At 39.7% G+C, this 19036-nt stretch overlaps 1 protein-coding gene across 2 annotated transcripts in view; it reads left to right on the forward strand.

Annotated features, from left to right (window-relative positions):
• The window catches only part of LOC139953856 (vesicular glutamate transporter 1-like), an 81536-nt gene that overhangs the window by 55544 nt on the left and 6956 nt on the right, over positions 1 to 19036 (forward strand). The window contains exons 2-8 of one of the 2 annotated variants that reach the window (XM_071953439.1): positions 11844 to 12126; positions 13086 to 13204; positions 13701 to 13815; positions 16404 to 16491; positions 17068 to 17154; positions 17746 to 17885; positions 18322 to 18381. In XM_071953439.1, coding sequence (XP_071809540.1) covers positions 11844 to 12126; positions 13086 to 13204; positions 13701 to 13815; positions 16404 to 16491; positions 17068 to 17154; positions 17746 to 17885; positions 18322 to 18381 — 892 coding nt within the window. The remainder of the gene's footprint in view (positions 1 to 11843; positions 12127 to 13085; positions 13205 to 13700; positions 13816 to 16403; positions 16492 to 17067; positions 17155 to 17745; positions 17886 to 18321; positions 18382 to 19036) is intronic. The other variant, XM_071953440.1, reaches the window with a different exon arrangement.

Raw genomic sequence — 19036 nt, forward strand, 5'->3', positions numbered from 1 at the left:
AGGAAACGTCTTCTTCGAGACGTGTTTGGTAATTTTGTTCCTCTGTGGTTCGTGTTTAATAAGACAGCTTGTGTCTTATTGCAAACTCGAACACTCGTGGTGCACATGTCTGTAGATCCATATGATATTCAAGAAAGACTCTGCAAGGGTCGAAACGTCAGGCCACTCTGAACTATTTATTTCCATTTATATGATATTGTCTGATTTTTATTAACATTTTCTGTTCCTCTGAAATCAACTGTAAGCGTGTCCTAGTAGTTTCAGTGACTGGATGCTTGAAGCCAAACAACACCAAAATAAAACATATTGGAGACAAGCTTAGACCAAATCGTTTTTATTTTATTTTATAAAACGGATCATAAAAATTATTGTGCTCCTGTTGTTTTTGTTTTTGTTGATGTTGATGTCAATGTTACTGCTGTTGTTGTTGTTGTTGTTGATGTTGTTGCTGTTGCTGGTGTTCTTATATTATTAATGTACATTCTTTTACACGCATAAGAAATATTTTGATCAAATAACACTTTTTTTTTTAAGCTGACCAATTATACTCCTCCGAATTAAACCCGTAATCGTGCCACCCATCTGCATATCATATAAGTTACTCTTGACAAAAAAAAAATGCTAAAAGGTAGATTTGAAAATAAATAAAGACATAACAAATCAATAAATAAATTGTTTCATTAACTATCGAGTTGTGCTTACATAAGTCCAAATTGCTAGCGACCGGGCTCCCCGGCCTCCCAGACGCAAGTCGCCCTGGCCATGGATGTAGATACCACCTTCATGTCTCCCGCTCCCCCCCTCCCCCCCCCCCCCCCCTCGTTCCCTCACCTCGTTCCCTGATAGAGTCACAGTCAGTTCACGTCCGTTGCCACTGGTTGCATGTCGCCGTAGACCGGAAGCCAACATCGATCCCAAACCAAGGAAGGTTGTGTCATCACTCAAATCAAACTGACCCCGCGTCCCCCTCCGTATTTAAAGGGTAAACCTTCACTCACGATTCCCTTTGATGTTGTCGATATTAATAGGGCCGCTAAGCACGAAGTTGCTAAGCATGCAATTTCTTCCGTGATAAAAACAGGATTACCAACCAAATGTTCATGTTGTTGCATATTGCTTGTTACTGGTATTCAGCTGTTGTTTGCTTATCCTGACAACCACGTGGAAATTTGATTTGTAATCCTGTTTTTATCAAGGAAGAAATTTCATGCTAAGCATTTTGTTATTGTGCTTAGCAGCTCTATGAAATCGGGGTTAGGATACAAATTAAAGTTAGATAATTACTAGCGTACTCTTGAAATCGGTACATTTTGCTTCAGTTATTTGCGATTGCATGGTTCGCTGAATATAGTGGTCCAGCTTCAAAGTAACTATTTTAGACCAAACTACTTAAAATCCGAACTTCAAACGAGTCATAAGCCACAAAATATTAAACTTTTGTACATCTGTCTTAGGAATTGTAATTCTTTTTAATACACTATTGATTTTTTTACTTTCAGATCGATGCGGCTGAATGTATGTTATTTTTATTCATGAAAAACAATTTTTGAATATAAATTTCCAGCTTCAGACTATTATTTTTAGACCAAATTACTTAGAATCCGAATTTCAAACGAGTCATAAGCTACTAAATATTAAACTTTTGTACATCTGTTCTAGGAATTGTAATTCTTTTTAATACAATATTGTTTTTTTTTTTTCTACTTTCAGATTGTTACGGTGTAATTTATGTTATTTTTATTCATGCAAACCGATTTGTTAATATCAATTTAAGAGCAAGCATTGTTTGTGATGTCAAAACCAGCTGGTTGGCCTAATGCCTGTACTCTGTGTCTCAAAATAACTACACACTTTTGAAATGGATGCCGAATCCAAATTATATGATTCTGGGGGGAAAGGTTTATGGATAGCTCATGGAATCAACTTTCTTATGACACCAAAAAGTCTCAAAATAATTAATGCTTGGGTGAGCACTGCTCATTGAAGAAGAAGTAGCTGACGTCATGGGTTGAATTTTGTAAGCTCCAAAGGACTTACCTCTCACAATTTGGAAGGTTTATTCCTGCGCAACCTAATTTACATACCCTTAATACAAAACCTGTACTGCTCTGTGACTCTACCATGATGTGTACTTTTCTTAGCACCATTTAGACAACAACGATTCAGCTAGCCTTTACTGCTATGTGACTCTAAGCATGAACTGATCTTGTGCTTAGCACCATTTAGGGAAGGAGTCAGCTAGCATAAACTGCTAGTATTATGTCTCTAGCATAAAATAAACTTGTTCTATAAACAATTTAGACAAGAAGTCGTCTAGAAATGCAATGTGACTCTAGCATGAAAAGAAATTTTGCTTAGCATCATTTAGACGAATAGTCAGCTAAGTCCGTGATAAGTCTTTAATGGTCGCAAGAACATGTGCATTGATCCTATTGTCGTGCAGTGGCTATTGTACGAAGGCCGGTATTACATTGGTGCATTAACGGTAATTGGGAACAAATTTAATATTGGCGAGCTAAAGGTCGGGGCATTTAAAGGAATTAGACTATAAGTCCCTTAAATGGTTGACTCCACACACTCAGTCAAAAGCGAAGGACAAGGCTCTTTTCCTCATATTTAAGAGACTGATATTAGTATGCTAAATGTGGACAATAAATTGTATTTAATCTAATCGAGTGCACTCTAAATACTCCCGGGTCAGATTGACCTGGATTCAGAGAGTGTCCCGTTAAGCCTGACCTAATTATGGGTAAAGTTGACCCGGAAAATGGATTTAAAAATGTGGTTTTGCCTTTAGGTTCTATGTCATTTTGAACCATCTATTTGTCATTCGATTAAATTCAATTAAATTCAATCAAAATTTGGTCCCAAAATGGTCAAAACGATGACCTAGATATGACCCAGCTAATGGGTCCCAAGTGGGATACCTCTTGGGTCAGGCAGGCACCGGGAAAATATGTATTGTTGACACTGATTCCAGGTCACGTTGACCCAGGACCACTTGGACTCGGAACCGAGTCAATTCTGACCAGGACACTGTATGGGCAGCATTGCACGGTATCGGCGCATATAGCAAGAACACGTAGGATGGTCTGACGTTGTCATGTTTAATGGACTATTCCCAAACTTAAATAATCCTTTGCTGATAAGGACAGGGTACCAGTCCAGTCTTTAATCTCCTCTTAGAGGGCGCCCTACTCGAACTGACGTCATGTGCACACTGTACAGCGTGTTGCCTTAAAAATAAAGTGTATCTAGTTCTTCGCGGTTGAATGGTGTGGTTCAACAGTCACGTCCATTGACGCACACAGCGAGCAAGCAGAAGAAAGAGTGGATATCAAAATTGCTGCCAATCATACATTCCATTCCTGCCGTTTTCAAAAGAAGGTTTAGGTAAGTCAGTTGTTTCCAAATTGTGTACTTTTAAAGACAGTGGACACTATTGGTAATTGTCAAAGAACAGTCTTCTCACTTGGTGTGACTCAACATATGCATAAAATAACAAACCTGTGAAAATTTGAAATCAATTGGTCGTCGAGGTTGCGAGATAATAATAATAAAAGAAAAAACACCCTTGTTACACGAAGTTGTGTGCTTTCCGATGCTTGATTTCGAGACCTCAAATTCTAAATCTTAGGTCTCGAAATCAAAGTCGTTGAAAATTACTACTTTCTCGAAAACTACGTCACTTCAGAGGGAGCCGTTTCTCACAATGTTTTAAACCATCAACCTCTCCCTATTACTCGTTACCAAGTAAGGTTGTATGCTATTAATCTTGAGTATGTCCACTGCCTTTAACTGCAGGCCTCAATGGTGAACGTGGCTCAGTCTGGACTCTGTTTTGTTGTGCTCGAAGGGGAGCTTGGCGGACCCCCGCTATAATTGGTATTGGTTGTGTGTTTTAAATCTCAGGAATTCTTGGATGATTTAGGACAAAGCTATCTTGTACAAAAGGAAAATACTGAAGACTTCATGCCTGACTAAAGCTTTTTTTTAAGCATCTGAAAGCACACATTGTGCAACAAGGGTGATTCCTTTTATTGTTTTCTTGCAACTTCAATGATTAATGGTGGCACAAGCTTGGTATATTTGTATGCATAATTTTGTTGAGATACATCAAGTGAGAAAACTGGTCTTTGATAATCACCAGGTTTCCAATGCCTTTAAAAGACGATCGCTCGTTACTAAAGACCTGTCTTATAGAGCTACGCTGATAACCAGTGCCTTCAAAGCGTCATCTATAAGTTTAATTTGTTTACGTTTGGAATGGATAACTAATTGTTTACCACAACTAATAAATGACTAGTTTTCATCTCAAAGCGCAAAGGGACTTCTCTGTGATTGTGATATGCGCTCTACAAAAATGGTTCATTATTATTAAAATACGGTGCCCATCAACTAACATTAAAGGTCACGGCTTTGTGGTACTGTCCAAAAAGAAAGAAAGAAAAAAATCCCTAGATCACGGACCTTTTTGAGTTAAAAAGATGACACTCTCCATCAGCGACCTTGGCATTTGCGGATTTTTGTAAATTATTTGATGAATGGGGGATCGGAAACGTTGTGCGTTACGTAGGAGGTATCTATGGACTAAACAGTGCTCTTAGCATTTCAATCTGGTCTAATTGGATTTCTGTCCCCGATGCAACTTTTGTCGATGGCTAGCTGACCTATGCATGAACAAACGCAACAACAAACAATGGATAATAATGCACTCGCATTGTTCTTAAAGGCAGTGGACACTATTGGTAATTACTCAAAATAATTATTAGTCAAAAATCTTACTCGGTAACGAGTAAAGGGGAGAGGTTGATAGTATTCGAGAAAGAAGAAATTTTCCACGAATTCGATTTCGAGACCTCAGTTCTCGAAATCAAGCATCTGCAAGCACACAACTTCGTGTGACAAGGGTGTTTTTTCTTTCATTATTATCTCCCAATTTCGACGACCAATTGAGCTCAAATTTCGCAGGTCAGTTATTTTATGTTGAGATACACCAAGTGAGAAGACCGGTCTTTGACAATTACCAATAAAAAAGCAACCATGGTATTCGCTGTAATAAATTTATGTAGTTAATGTCCAAACATCCATTATAAACATAACTTTACTGGCATAATTGTATGGCCGTGTATATGTACATGCAACGTTCACATGAGGCAGAAAAAGACGTTCAGACATCATTGACCCTTTCGCGATATCGGGCACAGAACTATCACACCTCAACACATGTTTTTTTTCAAACTGCACTTTTGTAGCAACCTGCACAACAATTAGTCCAGACTGATTGTCTCCTTTACTCAAAGAGACAAACTCGTCCGCTTTACAGTAACTACAATTGTAAAGTCTGTGATTAATTTATTTGAATTGGTAAAACGAAATAAATGAAACACACGATTTTGTATTAGAACGCAGTTGCCTTTTATGCTTTTAAACACACAGCGAAAAAAGGAGCACGCCTGACTTCACAAATTAATTTGCACGACATGTCCCGCCTCACCAACCGTGAGAAATCGCGTGAAATTGCTCGGTTAGACGAGAGTTGTCGCGCGGGAAATGTGTTGTGTAGTCGTTCTCTCCCGCCAAGAAACGTGGTCCTAAGCTAAGTGAGTTTTAAAACGTTAGTCGTAGTCATTTCCCTTACCGCGCTAAGCGGATTAAGGATTTTCTGCCTGAGAGACTATAGGTGAGTCGGCAGTGCATTAGGACGTTGGGATCTCAGAACTTGATCGTTGATCTTGATTTGATTCTGTGTGTAGTGTTTTGGACCGCGAGGGTGGGGAGTGGGGAGTGAGGGGGGGGGGGGGTAGTAGGTCGTGAGTTGAGTGTTGAATTATTCATGATGTGCTGAAGCATAGCTGCTGCATCGGGCATTGGACGAAATTGGTTCAGTATTTTTAAGGGTGGGTCACAAATATAATACCCAGTTTATGCTTTTATTTATAACAAAAACGTTGTAATCTGATTTAATTCTGAGTGTTTTAAACCACGAGTGGGGAGGGGGTGGGGGTGCTTGGTCGCGTCTTCAGTAATATTTCATGACAGCAAAGGCACTTAACAATTACTTTGTCGTTCGGATGGGACGTAAAGCGGTAGGTCCCGTGTGTTATCAAAGTACGAACCGACCCCAGTACACATTTGCCGCAAAGATAATGGGTTCGCTTTTGAAGTGTGGGATCACAGTATCCAGCTTGATGCTTGAAATTATTATTATTATTATTATTATTATTATTATTATTATTATTATGCTGCATTTACAAAATAATAAAACAAGAACAAATAATTGACGCAATAACTACAAGTCATGTGTATTGAAATTTACCCGGATTATGGGCCCAAGCATGGGCCCTGCGGGACCTTTGAAAAACTCCTGGTCACGATGTTGTTTTTTCCCGGAATTTTGTAAAAAGACAAACTGTACACACAATTGCCTAACAAATACACACGACACAAGCTTCCAGTGAACCAGGTTCTTTTAAAGACACTTCGACACTATTGGTAATTGTCAAAGACCAGTCTTCTCACTTGGTGTATCCTATCATGTGCATAAAATAACAAACCTGTGAAAATGTGGAACCAATTGGTCATCGAAGTTGCAGAAGAACAATGTGTGCTCTCATGTGCCCAAATCAAAAGTTTTATGCCTGAAGTATTTTAAAACATTGAGTGAGAAGCTATACCTCTTTCTCAGAAAGTACGTAAAACTTCAGAGGGAGTCGTCTCTTACAATGTTTTATATTATAAACAGCTCTTCTTGCTCGTTACCAAGTAAGTTTTTATGCTTACAGTTTGTTTGAGTAATTCCAGTGCCTCCAAAGGGAAAGAACCTTCTTGTTAACTTTCTCACCTACGTCAATAATTATTAAGATCCAATGCACAAGTCTCTTCGAATCCATCATTTATAAGTCCTCAGCGGCGACTACTGACAGTGACTCGAAGTGCGTGTATGAATAAAAATAAATGGTCCAAGCATCGATCCCTGGGGGCACATTGTCGTGGAGAAAATGTACATTATAACCACTCACTCAAAGATATGACAGCATGCTAAAATGGATTACATTTTTAAGTCAGGGTTTAACAATGTAACTATTATATCACCTGTTTGTTGGCGTGTATTTTTGTTTCAAATTAAAGGCGTCTGAAAGCACACAACTTGTGTTACAAAGTTGACAAAGGTTTTCTTCCATTGTTCTTTTGCAACTAAGATGACCAATTGAGTCTCACGTTTGTTATTTTATGCATATGTTGAGACACACCAAGTGAGAAGACTGGTCTTTGACAATTACCAAATGAGTCCAGACTTTTACATATTTTGAAATAAAAAAATAAATAAAAAAATAAAAACAATTAAGTTAAAGAAAAAATTGATCCAAATCACGCGTCCCAAGTGAGAAGACTGGTCTTTGACAACAATAACCACAGGTGTCCAGTGCCTTTAACGATTTTGAAATAAATAACTAAACAAAGTAAAGATAAATTGGATTCAAATCACGCGTCCCTTTAAAACCCAGCGAAATAATATTATCCCAACATCCCTCACAGAATCTTCGTTATCGATCAGAGAGTGTTAAATCGTGCGTGCATAGGACTGCGTGACACTAGATTTTATTCATATCCCGGGGCCACCTACTGGTATTATTCGACACTCATCCCTAGCCAACCGGAGAATAATATGGATAATCCCCAGCCCCCCCCCCCCCCCCCCCTGCGTATCATGGACAATGTAGACTAGAAATTAGAATTCACCCTGCGGCCCTGTAGTGTCGGGAAACTCAGCTTATAGACAATGTCAATATAACGATGAGAGCTAAAGGAAAAATACATGATAGTGAAATCAAAGTGAGATTGTCAAGTAATGAAAATGATTCGCGAAACGGGCACAAACAAGACCCACTACGTTTTTTTTTTGTTTTGTTAATTTATCAGCTTTATCAAGCCGCTGTAAACAATTTATGTTTTGTTTGTTTTATTCAAATACGGGCGTATAGGCCTAGCTACTTCATTTAGGATGTAGGAAAATCACTGTAACAGAACAAAAACTTTTCTTGCATGAACTTCTTGTCACGAGCTTTAATGTTAGTTTCTATGGTAATAACCGATATCATTATTAAAAGTGTTAACAATAACAAAACAGAACAAAAACTTTTTTTTTTTTTTTTTTTTTTTTTTTTTTTTTTTCATTTAGTGTGTAATTTTCTGACTGAAATTTTGTTGATGCGTCCTGGAGAGAGTGCACTTATATAACTCAATAAACTATTATTATTATTAGCATAAAATCTTACTTTCCTTTGAATTAACATAGTTTATGAGAAAGAGGTAATTTTCTCATTCAAATATCAACAGATTTCAGGCCTGAAGTATTTTATTAAGCATCTGAAAGCACACACATTATTTGTTGATTGATATGTTTGGATACGCCAAGTGAGAATACTGGTCTTTGACAATTAACAAACGTGTCCAGTACCTTTCAAAGACAAGGCTTAGGAAAAGTGTCCAGCCGTCGATTTCACCAAACTCTTCCTAACTTAGGATTAATCTTAGGACTTAAGACTGGGTCAGTTCCCTATACAAATCCGTTAGGACGCATTGAACCCATCCTAAGTTAGGACGGGTTACTCGATTAATCCTAGCGTTTCGTGAAATCGGCTGCAGTGCCTAGGAACGTGTCACAGAAAAGAAAATGAAGCCTGCATGATTTATATTTTGTATTCCTGCCCTGTGGATCCGAACTGTATACGTATTCCATTATAAGATATGAAGTCATCTGAAATCATCTTCATGAGTATTATCTGTCAAAACGAATAAGGAAGTAAAGTAAACAAAGACAAATCCCGTCAAAGAGAAGACGGTGAATCGTGCGTGCAGCGGCACTCAAATCACCCAAGATGAGTTCTGGATGGATAAATTAAACAACACAGCGCGTCAACGTTGATGTTTCAAATACTCAGACAGGGAGGGCAGACGTAATATGTAGCCTGAAACATCTGACGTCACGCCTCGAGGCTCGTGCACAAGCCATTTGCATGTTTGATTTGAATACTGTCTGGTACAATGACGTGCTTGATCGCAAGTCATCACTTAACTTTGAATTCCTCAGACTATAGAGACAGTTGCTACGTCACATGATGAGGGGCAAGCTTTTGCGTGGTTACGTAAAAGACGGCGAACACCCATACATAATTCTGAATGCGTGTGTATAGCACAATGGTACCAGGGTCTGCTCATCTGGAGGTTGCTATCAAAAGAGAGTGGCCTAAACCCTGCGTCAATCCACGTACATAATCACCTTTCACCTACACAATTTCAAACGGAGATGGGGGAAGCTTACGTCACTGCAAGCAAGTTCAATGTCAATTTGAAAGAGTCATTCCTGATTCCGGACTTCGAACAGACGGACGATGCCTGATACCAATCCATAGGGTGCGTTCGTTCAGCTTCCCTGGGTCGACCCCGGTATGCCCCGGTACGTTCGAATAGCTTTGACGGGGCTCACCCGGGTCAGCCCCCAGTGCCCTGCTTGTGGAGTGGGTCACTTGGGGGTGACCTGAGGTGCATGCCGTCACCACGAGAGGGCGAGTGTGATCGTTCGATTAGCTCTTGTCAGGGGCTCACCCGAGTGAGCACTGCGGGGTCGACTCAGGGAAGCTTATCAAACGCACCCATAGTTTCGCAAAGGCCCACAGTGACGTCATTGTTTCGGACAGGTCTGTGAACTGGTCCCCTTGTCTTTATCCCTTTTCACAACCAGTGATTTCATTCTAAAACAATGATTTCGTTGGATCCGGATTCCCGGGTCCCAATAGGGCCTGAACAAATTTTGGGATAGTAAACCCGTAATGTGTTACAAGTTAACTCACAAATCGACGCAAAATCCGTCTTCATATACCCAAGAAATAGGTCAACCCCCCCCCCCCCCCTTCCGTCACTCGTAATCTGGGTCAACTCTTGCACATTTTTCTTCAAGACAGATTATAAACTTAAGAAGACGTACATTACTGCACAAAGAAACCCCCTCCCGGCCCCGAATTATCGTCATTGTCTTTCAGCGAAGCCTCTTAAGCTCCGTAGACCATTTTTCTGTTTCAAAGAATGAAATCTTCGTGATTTATCAGTTCGTGCAAGACTTCAGAGTGAAACGAAATAAAACCACAATACTGCGTTTCTTTTCACTTATAGTTTAATCGAGCGAGAAGTGACTAAGTGAGCGTGCACGGTGAGATGACACGATTTCGCGTATACCAATTTTGTCGGCTGGTGATCGCAGAAATTTGTTGGAATTATGTATTAAAGGCAGTGAACACTATTGGTAATTACTCAAAATAATTATTAGCATAAAAACTTTACTTGGTAACGAGCACTGGAGAGCTATTGACTGTATAAACATTGTGAGAAATGGCTTTTTCTGAAGAAACGTAGTTTTCGAGAAAGGTAAATTCTCCCTCGAATTAAACTAAACCTGAAGCCATTTTAAGGCGTCTGAAAAGACACGACATTTGTGCAACAAGGGTGTTTTTTTTTTTTCAATGTTCTCTTGCAACTTTGACGATCGATTCAGCCAAAATTTTCACAGATTTGAAATTTTTTGCATGTTGGGATACACCAAGTTCGAATACCGGTCTTTGACTATTACCAAACGTGTCCAGTGTCTTTAAAGCAGACAGTGGAAACATTGATTGTCAACCTCGATCCACCATTTAACTGCAGATCGCACAATCTCAGGGGATCGACTGACGAAACGAGAGAAATTTATTAAAACTGTAACAATATTCTAATGTCAAAATAGTTTAGGTTCCTTTTACCGAAACTGCATCTTCACAAGCATCCAAAATCTAACAAAAACAATTTCCTGAATTGTTTTTCTTTCTGAATCCGGTTACCAAATCTTATTGTATTTTTTCCCTCCAGGAAATATCAAAACTGTATATTACATGTTCTGAAAGCACCACTTCAACGTGCAAGCAAGCACGTTGGAATTATTTCGTGCGCTATTGAATTACTGTATACCTTGCTGCAATGCTATATAGTCTAAACATAAACCATGTTTGGTTGACATTTGTACCCTTCAATCTGAAAATGTAATTTTAGTTAAAAACAGCATTCGTGTGAGACTTTAGACAATTATTTATCACCCAATCTACAAGTGCACAGTATAAGATATCAACCACAGATTGAAACTTGCATCGGGGATAAAGAGTATAATTTTCGGTCGGGTCCATACTGATGTGTGTTAGCACTGTATACTCAGCACTTTCCCGAGCTATGTGAAAGGCATACTACTCGGGTGGGATTTGAACCCACGACCCTTGCAATTCTAGAGCAGTGTCTTACCAACTAGACTACGCTGCCCGTTAGCTAGATGCAGTTCGAATCCCACATTTAGCAGCAGGTACCGCAACGATTTGATAGGTGGAAAATTGCATCGGGAATTAAAGATATTATTGTTGTGTTTTTACCCATACACACCGATGTGTGTTGGCATTGTATACTCAGTACTTTCCTGAGCTATGCGAAAGGCATATAACTCGGGTGGGATTCGAACCCACAACCTTAGCAATTTAAAAGCAGTGTCTTACCAACTCGTTTTTAGTTTAACATTGAGGCTTTTGCTAACTATTCCGTCATGATGTAAACTGAAATTATGTATATTTTAACAAATGTTGTTGTTTAACCCTTCTCCAGGGCTATAGGATGTGTTTCTTTTTTAAATTAAAACAATACATAAATCAATTATTATTATTATTAAATTCATTCTGTGAAATGCGTATTACTCGGGTGGGATTCGAACCCACCACCAGTGCAATTCTAGAGCAGTGTCTTACCAACTCTTTTTGTGTTTAACTTATCAGGATGAAATCACCAAGGGAAGACAAAACAGCGCTGGTTCCCCAAGACTCCTCGGATATCGAAGAGGGAGAGCTGGCTACCGGCCAAACCCACACAACTGGTACCAAGTCTAGCCAGGCGAAATGTTGCAGCGGGTGCTGCCCGATGGCTAAGCGTTACATCGTCGCTGTACTTAGCTGTATTGGGTTCTGTATATCGTTTGGTATACGATGCAACTTGGGCGTGGCTATCGTGGACATGGTTAACAACAACACGGTTACCATCCACGGGGAGAAAGAAATACACGTAAGAATCACTGGTCCCCGTCTTCTAAAAAACGGGTTCGTTCGATTAGCTTCCCCGGGTCGACCCCGGTATGTGGCGTGGTTTTTTTTTCCAGGACGAACGTGTGCAGATAATTACCCACGTTCGTCCTGGAAAAAAAAACCGCCACACACCGGGGTCGACCCATGGAAGCTAAACGAACGCACCCAATGTTTATTAGGGTACGTTTAGCTGCCCTTAGTCGACCTCGGTGCCCTGCTTGTGGGGTGTTCCCTTGGGGGTGACCTGAGGTGCATGCCGTCACCACGAGAGGGCGAGTGTGATCGTTATTTAGCTCTTGTCCAGGGGCTCACCCGAGTGAGCACTGCGGGGTCGACCCAGGGAAGCTAAACGAACGCACCCATAGTTAATTTTACTTTCAGTTTATAAAAAGGTGTGACATCTTCGTTATGTAGTTTATGAGTAAATCCGATGAAGGCTTCAGTCATGAAGCCTTTCTCAGGCATCTGAAAGTATACATTTCTACGCAGCAAGGGTTTTGTTTTCTTCCATGATTTTCTAGCATTTTGATGACCAATTTAGCCCAAATGTTCACAGGTTTGTTATTAAAGTTTGATGCATATGTTGGGATACATGAAGTGAGATTACTAGTCTTTGATAATTGCCAAGTGTCCAGTTTCTTTAATTTATGTTACATGTGAATTGACCAATTTGTGAACATTCTATAATAGGCTAGTAGTTTACACAGCACGGTAACAGCACAGTCACGTGATGTTAAAAAGCACTTCCCTTCATTACCGGCGTCAGAATTGAATTGAATTCCAGATCCCAGGTGACCAGAGCATTTTATGGGTCATACAAACCCAATACAGGGTCAGACACCACAGGACCGGAGTCCGGGAAAATCCGTGAAAATCCGGGTCAGGAGTTTTTAGAGTGTAAAACTCTATATTGATACATTATGTTTGATTCCGTTGCAGTTCCGACAATTTGACTGGAGTCCTCGGATAGTGGGACTAATGCATAGCTCGTTCTTTTGGGGTTACATCGTAACCCAGGTGCCTGGTGGTTATCTCGCGTCTAGGTTCCCAGCTAATAGGTAAGAATTGTTAAATGTTTTGTGTTGTGCTTGGACAACAACAACACCTACCCTTAACTAACACCAACAACAACAACACAAACAACAACAACAGCAACGACAGCGACAGCGTTAGTGCCGGTGGAAGCATCAGAGCTTTGACATTGACAGACACATTGACAGTGACATTGACGGCGACTGCAGCAGCGACAGCGACAACGCCGACGACATCGACCAACGACATTAACAACAACAGCGACAGCGACAGCAACAACGACATTGACAGAAGCAATGGCAACAGCAGCGGCAGCAGCAGCGACAATGACAACAACAACAACAACAACATAAATAACAACGATGGCGACCGCGACATCGACAGAGTCAGCAACTAAAGACAACAAACCTACCAACGAAAACATCATTGGGCATAACAGAACTGCAACTTAGCGCCTAATAATTCAATTTCACTCGTTAGAATTGTTGTTATCTCTTATTTTTCTTTTTCTTTCTCTGACAGAATTTTCTGCACTGCAATATTCTTGTCGTCCATTTTAAATCTCTTCATACCGTTAGCTTGTCACGTCCATTATTCCATGGTCATTTGTATCCGTGTATTACAGGGACTGATCGAGGTAAATGTATTTTTGTTAAGGAACATTACATCCTTTTTTATTTTTTTGTGTGTGTGCTAATAAAACAGTTTCTGGCAGTGTAAGCACTTTATGTAATCCACCATATAAACTGACAAGCATGTAGAAGCTTGAGAACGAGCGGCGATGTATCCCGAGCCATTTGACATAGCAACTGTCTCTTTATTCTTAGGAATACACATTTAAGCGGTAGATTGTGACTAAGCAAGTTCCTGTAAAATACCTTATTCAAATCTAACTCGCAAATGACTTATTAAAGACACTGGACACTATTGGTAATTGTCAAACACCAGTCTTCTCACTTGGTGTATCTCAACATATGCATAAAATAACAAACCTGTGAAAATTTGAACTCAATTGGTCGTCGAAGCTGCGAGATAATAATGAAAGAAAAAACACCATAGTCACACGGAGTCTTGTGCTTTCAGATGCTTGATTTTGAGACCTCAAAATCTAATTCTGAGGTGTCGAAATAAAATTCGTGGAAGATTACCCCTTTCTTCTCGAAAACTACGTCACTTCAAAGGGAGCCGTTTCCCAAAATGTGTTATACTATCAACAGCTCTCCATTAGTCGTTACCAAGTAAGGTTTTATGCTAACTCTTATTTTGAGTAATTACTAATAATAACCAGTGCCTTTAAGCGGTACATTGTGACTAAGCAAGGCATTGTAAAAGACATTATTCAGATCTAACTCGCAAATGACTTATTAAAGAGAGGGACGCACGGGAAGTGTAGACTAAAGCCGGCATGCGGGACACGAACGTTTTCAATTATAACGCATACGTGTTTGGAATAACCTCAGCACATAATAGGATAATTAGCCCCTAGTTTATGCTATACCGTTCCCCATCTCTGTTTGAGCAAATCAAAAAGTGAACCTACATAATAATAACAATATGGATTTATAATGCACACTTCTCCAGAGCGCCTACACAGAAATAAACTAATTATTAATCAATTTGAAAAATAAGGATACAAAGTACTTGTAGTTAAATTAAACTAAATTATTTTATTTGCAAACGACACCGAGCAAATAAACAAAATCATAAATTCCATGAATAATGGTTGTAGCGCATAGCAAGCACCACTAAGTGAAATAGTTGATGACCTTTAGAAACCTTCCAAAACATTACTCATTTCCCTTGATGCAAATTTAACATTAAAGGCAAAATAGTTATTGCCATAAAACCTTTCTTGGTGACGATTAATGGGGAGAGAATGATCTAAACAGTGTGAGAAACGGCTCCCTCTGAAGTGCCATAGTTTTCGAGAAAGAAGTAATTTTCCATTTCACTATTATCTCGCAACTTCGATGACTGATTGAGCTCAAATTTTCACAAGTTTGTTAGTTTATGCATTTGTTGAGATACACCAACTGTGAAGGCTAGTCTTTGACAATTACCAATAGTGTGTAGTGTCTTTAAAATATTTGCTATTTGGTCACCGACGTCTTAATATTGCAATGACATCGATTATCAAATAAAGTGATTTACTTGAACATCAAATATTAATTCCTCAACCATTAAACAGTAAAACTGTCTCAGAAGGATTGGTTCCTTTGGGACATTTTATAATCAGTGAGCTGTCTGATTTAGGTCCAAAGTAATCTCTGCGTTCCCTTGATGATTACGTCGCTGGTGCCCGGGTCTTTCATCACAATTACTCTCTCCGCACTGTTTCGTTGATTCCCATTATTAGTCTGCACTCGGGCAGTAATCCTTTGAGTTATGAAAGCACTCGAAGGCATTTTAGCCAGTCTAATTAATTGGCAAATGTCAGTATGTTATTGGTTTGCTGAACAGCTGTGATTATTTCATGTTTTGAGGATTAGGTATTTTCTTCGTCCCTTGATCCAAGAAAAACATAAGCACTCTCTTGGGTGAATTAGCTTAAGTTGCCTGGCGGTACTTGTTTGTTTTTAATGTCCGCCATGGCTGCTTTCCTAAAGTGTTTTTATGATGCAGTCTTGCGCGAACTTAATTTTGTGTTTATGTTTGATGGCGGTTCCGACAACTGCCGCTATAGTGAATTAAATTCACCGTCACTTAATAAGTCATTTGCGAATTACATTTGAATAACGTCTGGTACAATGACTTCCTTGTCACAATGTACTGCTATACTGAATTCCTCAGACTATAGAGACAGATGCAATGTCAAAATGGTTCAGGGCAAGCTTTTGTATAGCAACCTCCAGGATGAGCAGACCCTGGTACCATTATGCCATACACATCCATTCAGAATTGTGTATGGGTGTTCACCGTCTCTTAAGTAACTAAGCAAAAGCGCCCTCCTAATTGTGTGACGTAGCAAATGTCTCAGTCGATAGTCTGAGGAATCCACATATAAGTGGAAACATTCGACCAAGCACGTTGTACTAGAGACTATTCAAATCTAACACGCAAATGGCTCATATTGCTTTTTTGACGACACAAGAGGGGGCTGTTTCGTTTTAATGGTTGGTGTCGAAGCACGTATACTTAAGTTTACTAAGGATGTTGGGGGTATGCTGTGTATCAAGTCTCTAGTTAAATCTAATGCTTAAGTCATTATTTTTTACCTTATTCCAGGGTGTCGAGTACCCAGCATGCCACGGGATGTGGAGTAAATGGGCGCCACCACTCGAAAGAAGTATGCTAGCGACAATCGCTTTCTCAGGTAAATGAAATTCACAAGGGGACAATGCTTCAATAAAGTGCGTTCGTTTAGCTCCCCCGGGTCGACCCCGGTGTGTGGCGTTTGTTTTGTCCTGGAAAAAAAAACGCCACACATCGGGGTCGACCCAGGGAAGCTAAACGAACGCACTTTATTGAAGCATTGTCCCTTTTCGAAACCCATCTTTGGCTACAGATTCAGCTCAGACTAGCTTGGACCCTCGGTTGTTTTGACAATATTGCGCGTGATTTGCGTACGCGCACAGGGCTTCAGACGAGATGATAGACTTGGTTCCAAGTCTGTGATCATAGCTTTTAGTAGTCTATCCGATAGCTAACACATTATTGCTTGAAATAGCGCCCTCTTGGAGATCAACCTCCGTCGTTAGCTTAGACTTAGAGCGTGTGGTAGAAAATTTCATTTAATTTAATTTCGTTTTATTTATCCTCGATGTAACATAATCCAATTACGTTCATAATGTTTGATCCCAGCCATGACGTCACATTAATACTCCACGTGGGTTTATAGCTTAATAACCTATGCGTATTGATAACTTTGTGATTTTAATGTCATCTACAGGTTCCTACGCTGGTGCTGTATTTGGTATGCCGGTAGCTGGGTTATTGACCGAGTATGCTGGTTGGCCAGTTGTCTTCTATGTATTTGGTAAGTATTCACAAACAAGGCCCTTTTCACACGTACTCTAAAAGCCGGCCTTGTCACACCATGATCACCTCCCCCCGGTCTGCCCCCTGTCTGCCCCAGCAAACCCCGGGGAATAGCCAGCCCTGCTTTGGAGTATGGGGTAAGCGATAAAAGCCCGGGTATTATTGAAACGTAACCTTGGAGCCCCATGAAATAGGGACGCAGTGTGAAAGTACGATGGGGTAACCGTTGGCAAGTATGGAAGCCGACAGACACAGAAGGACTGGAGACCACTTCAAGGTGTGGGCTACAATTATTGTTTCTTTTCCTGAGGCCGTTGCCGCTTACACCTAGGGCTGAAACAGGGTTACCCCTTTTACAGTCCATACGGATGTAGGCTTGGGTATCATCAGTCCAAAGCCTGGCTGGTAGAGCAGAAAGCACTTTCTTCCCAATTTTTTAAACCCACACTCTGCTGATCAAACACCAGAGCTTGAATCCGGTGCTTTTTACCATGACATTCCATTGTAACTATGTATGGTCAATCATTTGTTGAGCAATTTACAAAACATGAATACTGCCTTTAACTGTGACTTGTTTCGTTTACTTCAGGTGCCTGTGGTATAGTGTGGTTCTTCATTTTCATGTACTTTATTTACGAGAAGCCGAGCACCCACCCCACAATAACCCCCGAAGAGAAGTTGTACATCGAGGAGAGTATCGGAGAGAGTATGGGGATGTTACCACAAAAGGTAGATACTTGACACCACAAAAAGCCACAAGCAAAGCTTTGTGTTTTTAAGTTCAGTTCTCCGTTTGTTGTAAGCAAATCACAAGCGCATTATATTCCAATATGTAAAACTGGATCGTTTCGCTGCTATAAAATCGATGTTTACCAATTCGGCTAAAGACACAAATAACAAACGTATGCCATGATTTTGATTTATCCATTAATCTCGTTTTACCGTTAAACCATAACATATAATAGACCATAAAATCAGTGGTATGTGTATGAGCCCACGGTGTGGGTAAACACAGATAATCTTAACATCCTTCAAATTTCAGTGCCAGCGTTTTCATATCAACAAATTATATACTACGCTTGTACTTTTTTTCAAAAATGTACATTATGCTAATGAGGTTAAACATACTGACCAATAACATGGGTCTGTGTTGATCACGTTGCAGAGTAAATCTGGACGCAGCCGCGGTAAAGTCCGAGATGCGATAGAATATTTCATGTCTCACGTAAGTCTCATCTATTCTCGTTTCTTAGGCGAGATTTGAGATTAAAGTGTTTCCCTAAGTGAAGTTTGTTAACCAAACAACCCAACTTGTATTGTACCCTCGCCGCGAAACCTTAGCTTTAATCATTTCTTTCTTGGTTTTAATTTACTTGCCTGTAGCAAACTCCCTAAAAAATTATAATATTATTGCCCGCATGAAATTGTAAAATAATGACAATTATGTTTTATTATGTTGTTACTTTTGACTGTAAACTTGTGACTTTATGTTTACCATCCATGACATTTTGTCTTGAAAGTTTCTTTTCTGCGTCAATGATATTATTATTGACATAATTTGGTGTTATGTTTTTTTTTCCTAAGCTTTATGTATCTGTGCACATTTGGAATACCTTTAATCGAAATTGCAAGAGAATAACAAATAAAAAGTGCCCTTGTTGCACACATTTTATGTGTGCTTTAAAATACTTAGAGAGGCTTTTGTACTGGAGTCTTTTTTTACTTTAATTAATTAGTGAGATATTCACTCCAAAAAAGAAAGACTACGTTACTTCAGAGGGAGCCGTTTCTCACAATGATTTTAATTTTTACTATGAACTACTATCCTTTGCTCCAAGCAAGTTTTTTGTTTGCTCACACAACAATTATTTTGATTAAAT

This window comes from Asterias amurensis, chromosome 22 (assembly GCF_032118995.1).
Source record: "Asterias amurensis chromosome 22, ASM3211899v1".
NCBI classification, from domain to species: domain Eukaryota; kingdom Metazoa; phylum Echinodermata; class Asteroidea; order Forcipulatida; family Asteriidae; genus Asterias; species Asterias amurensis.